Genomic DNA, 14,490 nt, shown 5'->3' with positions numbered 1-14,490 from the left:
GACCATGAAGCAATGAAATGTTGATCTCTGCGGCGTTACATGGTCACACAAGCATTTTGCTGTGTGTGTATATGTGTTTTTTATTACAGACATCAAGAAGTTGCATCAAAATACACATTTTGATCCTTGCCTAATCTCGATTTAAAAATTAAATATATAAAAACCTATTGCTCTTTAAAAAAAAATGACTACATAGTTATCTGACAAGAACACTATCAATTGATGTGTTTTGTTTGTCCATGATAATCTTCCTTTAATGCAACTAATGCTTTAATGTCTCACACAAAACCCTCATAATTATCTGCAAAAGCTCTACAATATACCTATTTTGAGAAATATTTACATGAGGCGATAACCATTTTTGTGATTCTCCTTACAAGTTTGTCACTTTCACCTACTTCCATCATTCCTATTTACTTCGAACAGTAGTTGAAGTCACAGATGATAAATGTTTAAGATGATCATCAGAGATATTTAATACATGAAATAAACCTACTTAAACTTTACTGTACATTTAGGGTTTTTTCATGGTTAAGTTCAAGTAAAGTTTGGTATGGTACCATCACTTTGAGGAAGGGATATTTTTGAAACTGAATCCCATCTTTCATGAGGTGCAAACGACAGTTTAAAAGCAGAGAAGAATGTTTTCAGAATGTGTAAGGAAGTGTTTCCTTTCCCATTCTGGGTCTTATTTACTAACAAAAGGCAAATGTGACTATACAAGGTCAAATTTGGATCCAGGTTTGTACACAAATTGTTTTAGACCAGGAAATTATCAGCAACCAATATCTGTATTTATTTATTGGTGCCTACTATATTTTTACCTTTGCAAGCTCCTCCTCTGCGGCACGCTTTTCTCTCAGTGCACGTTCAAGTTGGCTCTGCTTATCTCCACATTCCTTGAAACACAAAAAAAATTATATAAACAATAAGGCTATTCAAATATAAATAAAGCTTGGCTATAAAATAAGACAATGTATGAAAATTAAGTAATTTAAAAACCCCCACTAAATTTCTTAATCTCCGGGGCATCTTTGTGCTGCCCAAATGGATACAGGAACTGTGTAAGTGTATGCAGGAGTCTAGTGCCTACATCACTCAGATGATCTACTTGGTTTTCCTCAATCCCCTTACTAAGTAAAGAGGTAATGGAGAGAGTGTAATCATTTTTTTCCATTACCTCTTTGCTTATTTTTGTAGTTTTTCTCTATACCTTGCTTTTCTAGCACACCCTTCCTATAAGTACGTCATCTTTCTCTTTATCGCTGTCCACTCTTCTCATCCATAATGCACATAAACATCCATGTCTTTCCAACACAGTGATAAATATGATCAAAATATATGAATCTTTTAATAAACACGTTGAATTAACTGATATTGCTGTGCCTAATCAATGGTACTTTCAATGAATCCATTATGGAACAACTACAAACCATCTGAGCAGCCGAAAGTTCTTCAGTAAGCCGGGCAATCTGCACATTAAACAGTTTTCTTGTATTTTCCACCTGAGAAAAAAAATTTGCAACAATTAACCAAATATGAATAAACCAATTATATGAAAGATAAATGCCAAACATGGAGGCTTATATTGTAAAGGAAAATATCACAGTATACAGTGGTGTGAAAAACTATTTGCCCCCTTCCTGATTTCTTATTCTTTTGCATGTTTGTCACACAAAATGTTTCTGATCATCAAACACATTTAACTATTAATCAAAGATAACACAAGTAAACACAAAATGCAGTTTTTAAAAAAATGAGGGTTTTTATTATTTATTATTTAGGGAGAAAAGAAATCCAAACCTGTGTGAAAAAGTAATTGCCCCTTGAACCTAATAACTGGTTGGGCCACCCTTAGCAGCAATAACTGCAATCAAGCGTTTGCGATAACTTGCAACGAGTCTTTTACAGCGCTCTGGAGGAATTTTGGCCCACTCATCTTTGCAGAATTGTTGTAATTCAGCTTTATTTGAGGGTTTTCTAGCATGAACCGCCTTTTTAAGGTTATGCCACAACATCTCAATAGGATTCAGGTCAGGACTTTGACTAGGCCACTCCAAAGTCTTCATTTTGTTTTTCTTCAGCCATTCAGAGGTGGATTTGCTGGTGTGTTTTGGGTCATTGTCCTGCTGCAGCACCCAAGATCGCTTCAGCTTGAGTTGACGAACAGATGGCCGGACATTCTCCTTCAGGATTTTTTGGTAGACAGTAGAATTCATGGTTCCATCTATCACAGCAAGTCTTCCAGGTCCTGAAGCAGCAAAACAACCCCAGACCATCACACTACCACCACCATATTTTACTGTTGGTATGATCTTTTTCTGAAATGCTGTGTTACTTTTACGCCAGATGTAACGGGACACGCACCTTCCAAAAAGTTCAACTTTTGTCTCGTCGGTCCACAAGGTATTTTCCCAAAAGTCTTGGCAATCATTGAGATGTTTTTTTAGCAAAATTGAGACGAGCCTTAATGTTCTTTTTGCTTAAAAGTGGTTTGCGCCTTGGAAATGTGCCATGCAGGCCGTTTTTGCCCAGTCTCTTTCTTATGGTGGAGTCGTGAACACTGACCTTAATTGAGGCAAGTGAGGCCTGCTGTTCTTTAGATGTTGTCCTGGGGTCTTTTGTGGCCTCTCGGATGAGTTGTCTCTGCGCTCTTGGGGTCATTTTGGTCGGCCGGCCACTCCTGGGAAGGTTCACCACTGTTCCATGTTTTTGCCATTTGTGGATAATGGCTCTCACTGTGGTTCGCTGGAGTCCCAAAGCTTTAGAAATGGCTTTATAACCTTTGAAATTGAACTCAGGTGTGATAAACCACAGTTAAGTTATTTTTTAACAAGGGGGGGCAATCACTTTTTCACACAGGCCCATGTAGATTTGGAGTTTTTTTTCTCCCTTAATAACGTAAACCTTCATTTAAAAACTGCATTTTGTGTTCAATTATGTTATCTTTGACTAAAAGTTAACGGTTTTTTATGAGCAGAAACATTTAAGTGTGACAAACATGCAAAAGAATAAGAAATCAGGAAGGGGGCAAATAGTTTTTCACACCACTGTATATATATATATATATATATATATATATATATATATATATATATATATATGTACCATTTAAATAAAAATATTATTACTGACTAAGGTGAAATGAACAAGCAGAAGCATACAGACTTTTTTCCGAATGTAAGGAGATGTAGGCATAATGTGCCATTTTTTTCAGTTCTGGCTGGCTTCAGTTTGGACTGAATTTCATGTTCATGTTAATAATCGTGGTGCAAAGTTTGATACTTTCCACACTGTGGCTGCCAACGAAATTCAACTCATGACCTGGATATCAAGTGTGTACATTGGTCCTAATGTGTTGTACTTAAAATGTGGTTAGGGTGAGAAGGGCCATAAGGAGCCAAATAGTCCTTTACAATGTAAGACATGTAGTGTAAAGCCTTCTTAATACAGAAGGTATTTACTTTCCTCATGCTACACACATAGCAATCAGAAATAACAGCCTTCACCCTTCATTATGGGCAGACAGGCAAATTACTCCAACTATGTGTCCTGAACAACTGATTTAATAGCTCCGATACAGCCTCAAAGCCATAGGTATAAACTTGCAGACAGCCTATTACAATCTTTTTTGAGCTCATCAGTGCAAGATATTATTATATCTTAGTTTGGATCAAGTACAAGGTACTGTTTTATTATTTATAAAAAGAAATCATTTGGAAAATTTTGGATTATTTGGATAAAATGGAGTCCATGAGAGACAGCCTTTCTGTAATCTGGAGCTTTCTGGATAATGGGTTTCCGAATAACAGATCCTATACATGTATCTCAAACAGTCATTATGGCTACATACACACTAGTACATTTGTGGGTGCATGGTAAAAGCTGGATCATGGCTGAAGCCTATGATTAAGGGAAGGTGTTCCCGAAACGCGTAAGGCCTATGTATTTCCACAGTGCCCAGCAATAAAAAGCCTGTTTTTTTATCGAAGTGCCGTTCATCTGTTGGTGTATACAAAAGCTGGAAAATACTGCATTGTACCTAATGCAACGTAGCCTAGTGCAGTTAGTAGCCTTTTTTTTCACGAATTGTATTTATCTCAAAAAATTCAAGTTTTTTAGTATTTCTCTAAAACTAAAAATGTGAGATTAATTTAGGTGGTTTTTTTATCAAAGGATGAATTTTAGACTTTTTTTTATACCTCGAATGAAGTCACAACTCGATTGGTTTCTAATTTAAGAAAAAACTTGAATGGAAATAACCTGATTCAGCGAGTTTGGGGTTAACAACCCGAAAACTCAATTTGATCAAATTTTCTGCAAAAAAAACAAAAAACTTGGATCGCTTACATTGTTCGAGTTTTCAGGCAAAACCCTCCGAAAAAACTTGAACATCATGAAAGCTATTAACATCTTCAAACGGTTCAAAAGACCTCTGCCATTGACTTCTACATGACCAACTTAATATCCATAATAAATAACCCCCTAAGTATAAAACCCACGAAAATCTCTAATACATAACTTTGCCAAGTAAAAGCAGTCAAGGACCCATAGAAGTCAATGGGAACTGCGCAGGTCCTACTGGACATTCTTTTATTAACCATTCAGACTTTTAGAGGTTTTTGGATTTTTTTCCCACTAGTAAATATCCAAAAAACTTGAACTTTTGGAGGTTTTAGAGATATTCGTATTTTTTAGTGAATCAATCAGCTTTTTTTTCCAATTTATACTTTTTCCATTTGGATCTTTTAATAAATTTCCATTTTGTGGAGAAATTGAATTTATTCATGGCTCCAAAGAGTTATAAAACCACTAAAATTCGATCTTTAATAAATGGGCCTCCGCAAATACAGACCTTTTCGTATGGTAGCAGCCTGAGTTATCCTGGCAGGCTAGGGTTTTTATTTCCCCAGTGGCGTAACTACCGGGGGAGCAGGGGGTGTGATTTGGTCAGGGCCGCACCCCTCAGGGCCCCCCGGCAGCTTGCGCGCCACGAATTCTGGGTGGTTCACTGCTGAATCCGGGCGTACGGAGGGCTGCATGTCCTGTGCCAGGGCCCGCCCCCCCTCTAGTTACGTTACTGTATTTCCCTGTGTTATGTAGTTAATTATTAATTAATCCCAAGGGAAATTCACTCAAGTGCATGTTTTTCTTCTCCCTAGAGACACAGTTCACTATTATTGTAGCTAACGCAGGTAATCAATGCAACCATTTTTATAGTGCACTTACATTACTATGTTGAAACACTGTAGGGCTGTATTCATTCTCGTTCTTCTATGGTCAAAGACATTTTTTTGATTACTGAAAGTATCTGTAAGGCTTGATTTTTTTTTAACAAATCTGATGATAATGAACATCAATGAGAATCATGATATAGCTCATATGAGTTGCCTGTATGCTGTGTTGTTTGTTGCCCTGCAGTGATGAAAATAACGCCCAGTGTGTGTCCAACTCAGCACCACAGATGAAACTAATTACATTTGATCCAAACTCCAGTGGCCTGTAATGCACATCAGAAGATAAGAAAGCAGGGCTGACCGGCACTCAAACAGATCCACAAGACCAGAGATATTCAATTAAAAAATACATTTATTAGTAGAAAAGTTAAAAATGTAGCTTCATCTCCATCCACCCATCACATCCCACTATGAACACAAGACTGCCTTAGGGCATGGTATCCTAAACATATAGTTACTAGCAGTGTATATTTTTATTTACACGTGTTTTTTAATTTCAACATCAGCCATTGCATATTTGACACCATTTACAGTGATGCTTTGCTCCAACATTGTTCTAGATCATTATATTGTTTTGCTTTAAAATTCTAAATAAACATGGCCCAGCTGGTCTAACCACTCGGAGTTTATGTGAGTAAATATGGAGCAAAACTTATCTTACTATACTTTTCTATACTTTGCTCCACTTTCAAGTTTGCAGACTGCTCCATCCTACAATATCCTACCTGTGTCCTAGAAAAAGATAAAGACATGGAATTCATGCCTTAGGCAAAGAAACAATAAAACTGCACTTAATAGGTAAGGCATATCTGCAAGCAGATTCAGAACTACATTAACGGCAGAAAAAATCCCTTTGAGAATATTTGATTTATGTTTCTCTTGAGGGACATTGATGTAAAAAACAGAAGAGGGAGATGCATTTCTTCTGGACTGATGACAAATTAAAAAAATCTGGCTAAAATAATAGGGAAACCATGTGCTTAACATAAGGCTTTTTTTTATTTGATGAACCAAGGTTAGAGTGGCCATTAAAAAAAAAAATACATATTCTGTAAGTATATTGAATACTAGTATTTTGTGAAAAGCCACACAAGTATTATATATTGTCAAACAAAAGCTTTGTCTATATCTGCAAGAAGGGACTGCCATGTTTTTTGTCCTTTAGTGAAATACCAATAAATTCCGATAAACCACGGCCCTTCTTTAGCCAATATGTTAAAAATAGTAGAATATTTTGTTGGTCGGCTTTGGCCAAAGGAACAGTTTATGAACAAAGCTATTGAACACATTTAGGGGCCAATTCACTAACTTCAAGTGAAGGATTTGAAGGTAAAAAACGTCGAACTTCAAAGGTTTTTTTGGGCTACTTCGACCTTCGACTACAACTACGAATCGAAGGATTCGTAGTAAAAATCATTCTACCATTCGAGAAGTACTGTCTCTTTAAAAAAAACTTCGACCCCCTAGTTCGCCATCTAAAAGCTACCGAAGTCAATGTTAGCCTATGGGGAAGGTCCCCATTGGCTTGGCTAACTTTTTTTTCGTTGGATTTAAATCCTTTGAATCGTTCTATTCGAAGGATTTTATCGTTCGATCGAAGGAATTATCCTTCGATCTAACTATCTGCGCTAAATCCTTGACTTCGATATTCGAAGTCGAAGGATTTTAATTCCTAGTCGAATATCGAGGGTTAATTAACCCTCGATATTAGACCCTTAGTGAATCGGCCCCTTAATTTAGCTAGTTAGACCATAAAATATATATATTCTTTTTTTTTTAAATCCATACATATCCTTATTTATAAAGGCAATACAATTAAATTAGAATCAGAAATCAATGCAATATACACATCAGGAGAAGCCAAATATTTAAGATACTGTGGCACCTGTAGTACAAAATTGAAGGCCTGCAAAAGTGTGAAGGTTGCTCTAAATTTGTTTGATTGTAGTCATCAGCACAATATCTCAAACAAAGATTACAGGACTACTTAGAACGGAGATATAAAGGCATTACCTATATGGGGTCTACTTACTCTATCCAAATATACCAATGCAACTGGGTTGTCAAAATAAATAAAATGCCGTGGAATGCCATTTTGTAGGCAAAACTGTACTGTTATGGTCAGCTGGTTAGAAGCTGAATATCTACTGATAAAGGATAGTGATCAACATTTCAGACAGTAATTGATGCACTTATTTATACTGACTGTATCATGGCCCCTAGGCCACTGACAAAATGTCATGGGGGGCACTGTATATTCAGTAGGAGAGAATCATATCCATAGACTGATGTGTCATCTGTTGGAGCCTATTAGCCAATGAAACTAATGCCTAATATTTCTTGAAAACTATGTTAAATAAAACATGTACTTTTGCCTTTTCATTGAAGGCATTGTCTTTGCAGACTGCACAAATTGTAGACATTCACGTTTAGAATGTTAAGCCTATGCTAGCACAGAATGTAACTCCTTAGATGGACTTGGGTAACAAATCACATTCTTTGAACACTCTGGCGAGAAAAAATGAAATATTCTCTGCTTAGTCAAGTTCCATTTTTGCAGAGATGAATTAAATGCAGGATTCTGCCCCCTATGCCAGCACTTTTTATGACATGTTACAGAATTCTAACTATAATCATGTGACTTTGTATATGTAGATCTAAATGTGATATTTTTCTTTACAGATGATGTATTTTTAAATTTTCTTTTACTGTGCAAAACAGGGATCGATCCCCATGTCAGTTCAGTATTTGTCCAACTCTTTTGTGGAGAATTCAATATTCAGCTAATCAGTGGTTTCAGTGCTGCCTAATATGTATAATGTGATGAAGCCTAAGGCCTCTATCCTATTTTGAATATGCACACACACAGATAAAAAAAAAAGAAGAAGAAAAAGGATAGCTGTGAAAATGTCTTACCTCTTTTCGTGTTCGTGCCGCAGCTTCTTGAATTATTTTTTTCATGCCTTCTTTCATATTTTCAATCTCCTCTTCCTTTTGCTTTTCTCTTAGCAGTGCCTTCAAATATCATATACAAATGTCACACACATGTGCACAGTACTTTATTGTGTATTATATATCCTATGCTTTATGTGTTTTATAAATATATATATATTGGCCAGCTTAAATATATTGCAATATATGGACAAACAATCCCTGTTTTGTTTAAAGGGTAAGGCATTTTTCAGTAGCAGTATGCACAAAATGTCTCTGTCTTAAATATATTGATAATGGGTTGAGTGCAGAGGAATCTTGTATTTGTCTATATGTATTTTGTGGTCACACCCTCATTGCACCCCCCCCTAATGATTTTAAAAACTAGTGGTGAGCACAACTTTCCCTTATATATATATATATATATATATATATATATATATATATATATATATAATATAATATTGGATGCAACACTACTACTATACCTGATCCTTTTGTAGGTTAGCTTCTTCTAATATCTGCATACTGTCACGGACTCTGGAAACGGCATCATATTTCTCTTCTTCAACTTCTGCACACTTTGCTTGTAATTCCCCAATGTGCTTTTCGAGTGCTATTCGTTCCTCTTTTAATTTTTCTACATCCTGGACTGCTGCTTTTAGCCTTAAATAAAATGCCTACATGTTTTATTGTGTATTGTAAATTCAGGTTTCAGCAAAAACTATACAAAACATGCATCCTTTCTTACTATAATGAAACAAATCTCTAATATATACAGTTGTATTAATAGAGGTTACTAACATTTTGATCTATATTCTACTGATCCAACAATGGAAGCTGCATAGTCAGAAATGTACAGATATGTTGCTCTTTCTATAAAAAAAAAACAGTGCTATCTTACAGCAGTTATCTGTTGTTTCCACTTATATTTGTGTTTTCATATGTTTTCAGAAAATTGCCAGTTAAAGTATTTGGGATATAAAACTTGGAGGAATCTTTGAAACTATGAAAGTAGTAATTTTTGTCACCTTTAGAAATTGATGTGCATATGACAAGAATTACTCTTTTCTTATGATTCTGTGCAATAAGCACCAAACAAAAGTCTTTGGAAGCATACACAGCACAGTATAATTTGCATGTACGCATTCCCAGGTATACTAACAAAAGTATGGCAATATTACATTGCGATGTGTCATGTACAAACATTGTATCTGAGTAGTATAGGTAAGAAAGTCAGTTGAAGTTTATATATTTAATTTCTTACCTGGTTTCTAACTGTGTAAAAGCAGCCTGAAGCTGCTGAACTCGTTTGTCAGAAGCTTCCTCCTTTGCATTAGCAGCCAACTCGTCATCTTCCTAATGGAAACAGGGGAAAGCCTCCATTTTCAGAACACTGACATTCTACAGCTATGTAATATATAACATAGATCACTTCTATTATCCATTTATATTAGATCTATTATAATGCAATTTAATGAACGATAAATGATCTCATAACTAAATAAGAGGTAAACAACGGTAAGCCGATACCTAGATAAGCTTCTAATTAAATATCAAATTGGAATCAAAATGTTATACAGTTAATAATGACATGTGCATCTATTTATTCTATTTATTTATTCTAAAATGTGCAAGGCTGTTAGAAGTCACTTCAGAGTTGTGTGACCTACAAAAATGGAATGTCAGAGGTGATTTTATCTTACGGTACCTTTCTTTGCAGCTGCTCCTGTAGACTTTCTATTAGTTTAGTCGTTTCTTCTAGCTTCACAGTTGCTATTCGTGACTCTTGTTTTGCCTGCCTGTTAAAACAAATGGTAATAAAAATTCAAATTCTGGCTAGCCCTGTTTTCATATTAAATCTGTAGCTATTGATGAAGCAAATCCTGCAACTGCTGGTGATGGTAGTGGGGGAAGTGTGGACCTGCAGATTCAATTTATGAACAATGTCTAATTCCAAAAGTTTAGATACCTAAATGATTTTTCTATGGGACTCAATACTTATACCAGGACTGAAAAGTACCAAGCAGATGAGGCAGACAGAAAAACAGGATTACTGACCTTGCCAAGCCTACTTGATCGTTCTATTATACAGGTAAGAACTGAACCAATAAAAGCCAAATTAAGTCTGGACAAATAAATGGAGTAGAAACAATATACATTGATAGAAACGTGGTTAGATCATGTCAGTGTTATCAGGCATAGTAAAGTTACATCTTTTAAAGAAATTCAATATCCATAATAATAATAATTAAATGATATGACTCAATTTCTGATCCTTCATTAATTAGTATTTTAAAAGTAGATGAAACAGGAAAAACCTTTGGGGTTTTAGACACCTGGAAAAGGTACATTGAGCATAGCAATTAGTTTAGCTTTATGTCACTTTACCCTTTATCTGACCTGATTACTAATTAGCAACTCAGCATGCAAATTCAATAGAGAGTTGACATTTAACAAAAAAGCATCTTGTATCTGAATCAAAATTTACGCTTCTTTGGCTAAAAAAGGCTGACTGTCAGTTTATTGATGGATATCAAGTTTTAAAAAGATGATCGTGCTTGGAAATCTTAAAGAGATACTGACACCAGAAATTCAACTCTTTTTTACATCTATCATAATATAGCCTTTGAAAGCTACTTATAACGTTGCCATAAAGTATTTGCACAATGCTGTTACATTACTTGTTTGGTGTCCCATGTTCCTGTATGAAAGGCCTGCCATATTTGTGCAGCAGGAGTCTGTTAGCATTAGAAACTCTAACTGACAGGTTGAGATGGGACAGTCAGGTTGGCAAAACAGTCAGGTTTAGGAACTTCAACTAACAATTACTTACAAAAACAAAACATCAGCAAAAAACGATCAATATGATCTAAAAAGTAGTTTTTTAGTGCCAGTATCACTTTAAACTAGCCATATATGTAAAGATCTCCTCATCTGGTGAAGTTGCCTAAAAAGTGGATTTTTTACCAATATGCACAATATTGTCCAAATATCGGTCAGGGAGGCCCCTCAGAGGGCCCCATATAAAGGCCAATAAGCTGACGGCCCTGCATCTAAGGGGCGCACCTTACCCCTTAACAGTCAAGTTCTATATAATAAACTATTCAGATTATATTTATAATCAGGAACATTTAGGAATAAGTTACAGTCATACTGTATGTTTTGAGTAGTATTGCAGTAATCTATTCACATTATCGCTTTCCAGAAGATTCAATTTTTGTGTATGCTAGTTATTTTATTTAAATTCAACTTTTTTCTTAAAATTAGAAACCATTTGAGTTGTAAGTTCATTCGAGGTCTAAAAAAGCTCACGTAACTCTAAAATTACACCTTTGATAAATAACCCCTAAAGTGTTTAAACCTATTTCAGAACTATTTACATATATAATTAATAAATATATATATATATATATATACCTTGCTTGTTTTCCAAGTTGCTCTCTTTCCAACTGTTGCTTATTTACAGTGAGCAGAAACTGCTGGTTTGTCTTAAAATATTAAAGAAAAACATTGTTAGTTGTTAAAGTCTAAGTTCTTCCCACAATAACCATGGTACATGTTGAAAGAATATTTTATGGAATTAATTAAAGAGTTTGTATTCACTTAGTCTGTTTGATAAGATATTTACTAAATAGTTGGCACAAACCAAATCCCATGTGCAGTTTACATGCATCGATCACTTCATCACTTATCTTTAACAGTTTCCGCTATAGTTTTTTTCTAACCTGTAACTAATGCTACTTTTGGACTAAATAAAACAAAAAATGTCAGGGACATGGCAATATCTGCTGAACCTTACAGGGTACTAAGTCATAAAGCTCCAGCATTAAGTTGTAAGTTGCTTGAGGGCCGATTAATCAAATGCAAAGTTACAACATGGGAATTCAGGATAGGAAGCACAGAAACGGCCAATATGAAACCTCAAACATTCCACTTGTGATAAGAGAGTAGGAACCTTAATATAAGAACTATTAAAGGGGAAGGAAAGGTTAAAACGAAGTAAGCTTTATCAGAAAGGTCTATATAAATACACTAGTAAACCCTCAAAGTAATGCTGCGCTGAATCCTCTGTCAAAAGAAATACCACATTTCTTTCCTTCTATTGTGTACACATGGACTTCTGTACCAGACTTCCTGTTTTTAACATAAACCTCCAGGGCTAGGGCTTGAGCATGCTCAGTTTGCTCCTCTCCCCCTCCCTCCCTGCTGTAATCTGAGCTCAGACCTCAGAGACAGCAGGGAGAGACTCAGGCAAGTTATGTCACAGCTAATATGGCAGCTGCTGTGATAAACAAACAGAAACTGTCTAAAGCTGCTTACTCAAGTCTGGTAAAGCATTCTAAAGAATAAAAATGGTGTTCTAGCTTGCACTGTTGCGGCTAATCTATTGGCAATAAACTGCCTTGGTAGCTTTCCTTCCTGTTAGACGGTTAAGCAAGTATAATTCTTGTATATTGTATATAGAGCAGTATATATTTAGGGAATAATGTGTAACAGTGTTTTATGCTATAAAAACGACACTACATATTTAGTAAATATGCCTTTTAGTGTCTAATACGAAAACTTTTAGGCTTTTGGCACAAAATGCATTCCACCAGCTTCTTCCTAAGTGCAGTTAGACGTATGGCATCAGTCAGTGTGAAGACACACAGAATGTGTCATGGCTCTTTATCAAGCTAACATTCAAGTGTGCAACACCTCCTTTTATAGTATTTGATTGTGTTGTAATTATATTATACAATAATTATATTGAATTGTGTATTACTGTTAAAGGAACACTAGGTGGTGTTATATCAAAGGACTATAAAAGTAGGTGTTGCTCACTTGAATGTTAGCTTGATAAAAATCTGTAACAGGCTCGAAACGTTTCTGTTACTGTTGTCCTGCTAATGAGAGTAAAGGCTTTTTAATGAAAGTGTGGAGTGCTTTCCATCTCAGATCTCTACAAATCCAACAATCAGGAAAAGTTTCCCATGAAAATATACAGATGTTATGCTTACCAGTTCTGCTTTTTCTTTTGCTTCTAGAAGTTGCTTATTAAGTTGTTCAAGATGAGCTAGTTGCTCCTAATTGAAACAACAAGAAAAAAATTAAAACAGCTGTCAGTGTTTTCACTGCAGTGAACTAAGCCAATTCAAATAAAAACAGTGGTTTCCACTAACTTTACAGGTTTATGAAGCAAGGCAATCTCAGAATTTTTACCTTGGAAAAACACAGCTCTGCTCCCAGTGCTTGAACAGGTATGTCTATTTTCCTCTTAATGAATTAAATGTCATAATCTTTGGCTGAGTCATGCAATATAGTGCATTGTGTTAGATGTAGTTTATTCAAATTATATAAAAAGCAATGTTCAATATATTTTTCTGTTACAGTTATAATAAAATCATTTACTGTACAGAACATCCCTTCAACTCATAATTCTATTCAAGCATGTAAGGAGGAGATGATACATGGACTACGGCAATAGAGACCGTTTCAGTTTAAGTAATGCGATTGCAACTCTGCTACTCATAAGTATATTAGTGTTTAAATAATGCTCTTGCCAATTGCCACTGCTCAGGCCAACAAAATTAAGGGGTAGATTTATTAAGGATCAAAGTGAATAATAGAATTTTCACTTTTTTTTGGGTCAAAACTCTCACATTTGAATTGTGAATTATTCAAACTCGATTCGATTTTTAATGTGAGATTTATCATACTCTTGCCCTTTAAGGACTAGAATTCGACTATTCGCCACCTAAATCCGCCAAATTGCTGTATAAGTCAATGGGAGAGGTCCATGGATCAATTTGGTGATGTTTGCATCCTTCCTGACATTCAAATTTTTGTAAATTCCATTGGAGTTTTTCGAATTCGAATTTGACTTGAGTTTTCGGGTAGATTCAACCCATTTAATTTTAATACGTTTCGAATTTATGGGAGTGTAGGGGAGTTTAGAAAACTCACATGATTTCGAAATTTGACCTGTGATAAATGTGCCTCTAAATGCTGTATATTGTCTATTTAAAGGATAAATAGCTTGGAGGAGTAGTTAGTAGGGCAAAACTTGCTTTTAGGTTAACCTGCACAACACTTGCACAGGCTACACTGAACTTGCGTCCAGCCCAAGCCGAAGCAAGTGAGATGAAATAAAATTGCAGCAGTGTTTCCCGGTCAAGTACCCCATGATAGTTGTTAAGAGAAAAGATGCAACAACTTATAACATAAAATGTGTGTTTTTTCCTAATTTGGGAAAATTAGCACCCTGCAGTGATTTTTGGTTTAATTAAAAACAAGCATAAAACAAAAATATTTGTTCTAAATTAGTTATTTTAGTATT

At 35.3% G+C, this 14,490-nt stretch overlaps 1 protein-coding gene across 2 annotated transcripts in view; it reads right to left on the bottom strand.

The window, feature by feature from the left end:
- The window catches only part of sclt1.L (sodium channel and clathrin linker 1 L homeolog), a 69,626-nt gene that overhangs the window by 32,356 nt on the left and 22,780 nt on the right, over positions 1-14,490 (bottom strand). For both annotated transcript variants that reach the window (XM_018231842.2, XM_041589916.1), the window contains exons 9-16: positions 13,172-13,237; positions 11,589-11,659; positions 9,880-9,970; positions 9,436-9,527; positions 8,657-8,834; positions 8,154-8,252; positions 1,434-1,505; positions 825-899 (exon numbers count right to left, since the gene is read on the bottom strand). In XM_018231842.2, coding sequence (XP_018087331.1) covers positions 825-899; positions 1,434-1,505; positions 8,154-8,252; positions 8,657-8,834; positions 9,436-9,527; positions 9,880-9,970; positions 11,589-11,659; positions 13,172-13,237 — 744 coding nt within the window. The remainder of the gene's footprint in view (positions 1-824; positions 900-1,433; positions 1,506-8,153; positions 8,253-8,656; positions 8,835-9,435; positions 9,528-9,879; positions 9,971-11,588; positions 11,660-13,171; positions 13,238-14,490) is intronic.

Source organism: Xenopus laevis, chromosome 1L (assembly GCF_017654675.1).
Source record: "Xenopus laevis strain J_2021 chromosome 1L, Xenopus_laevis_v10.1, whole genome shotgun sequence".
Lineage (NCBI taxonomy): Eukaryota > Metazoa > Chordata > Amphibia > Anura > Pipidae > Xenopus > Xenopus laevis.
The sequence above is the reverse complement of the archived record's forward strand: the minus strand, read 5'-3'. Positions and strand labels throughout refer to the sequence as shown.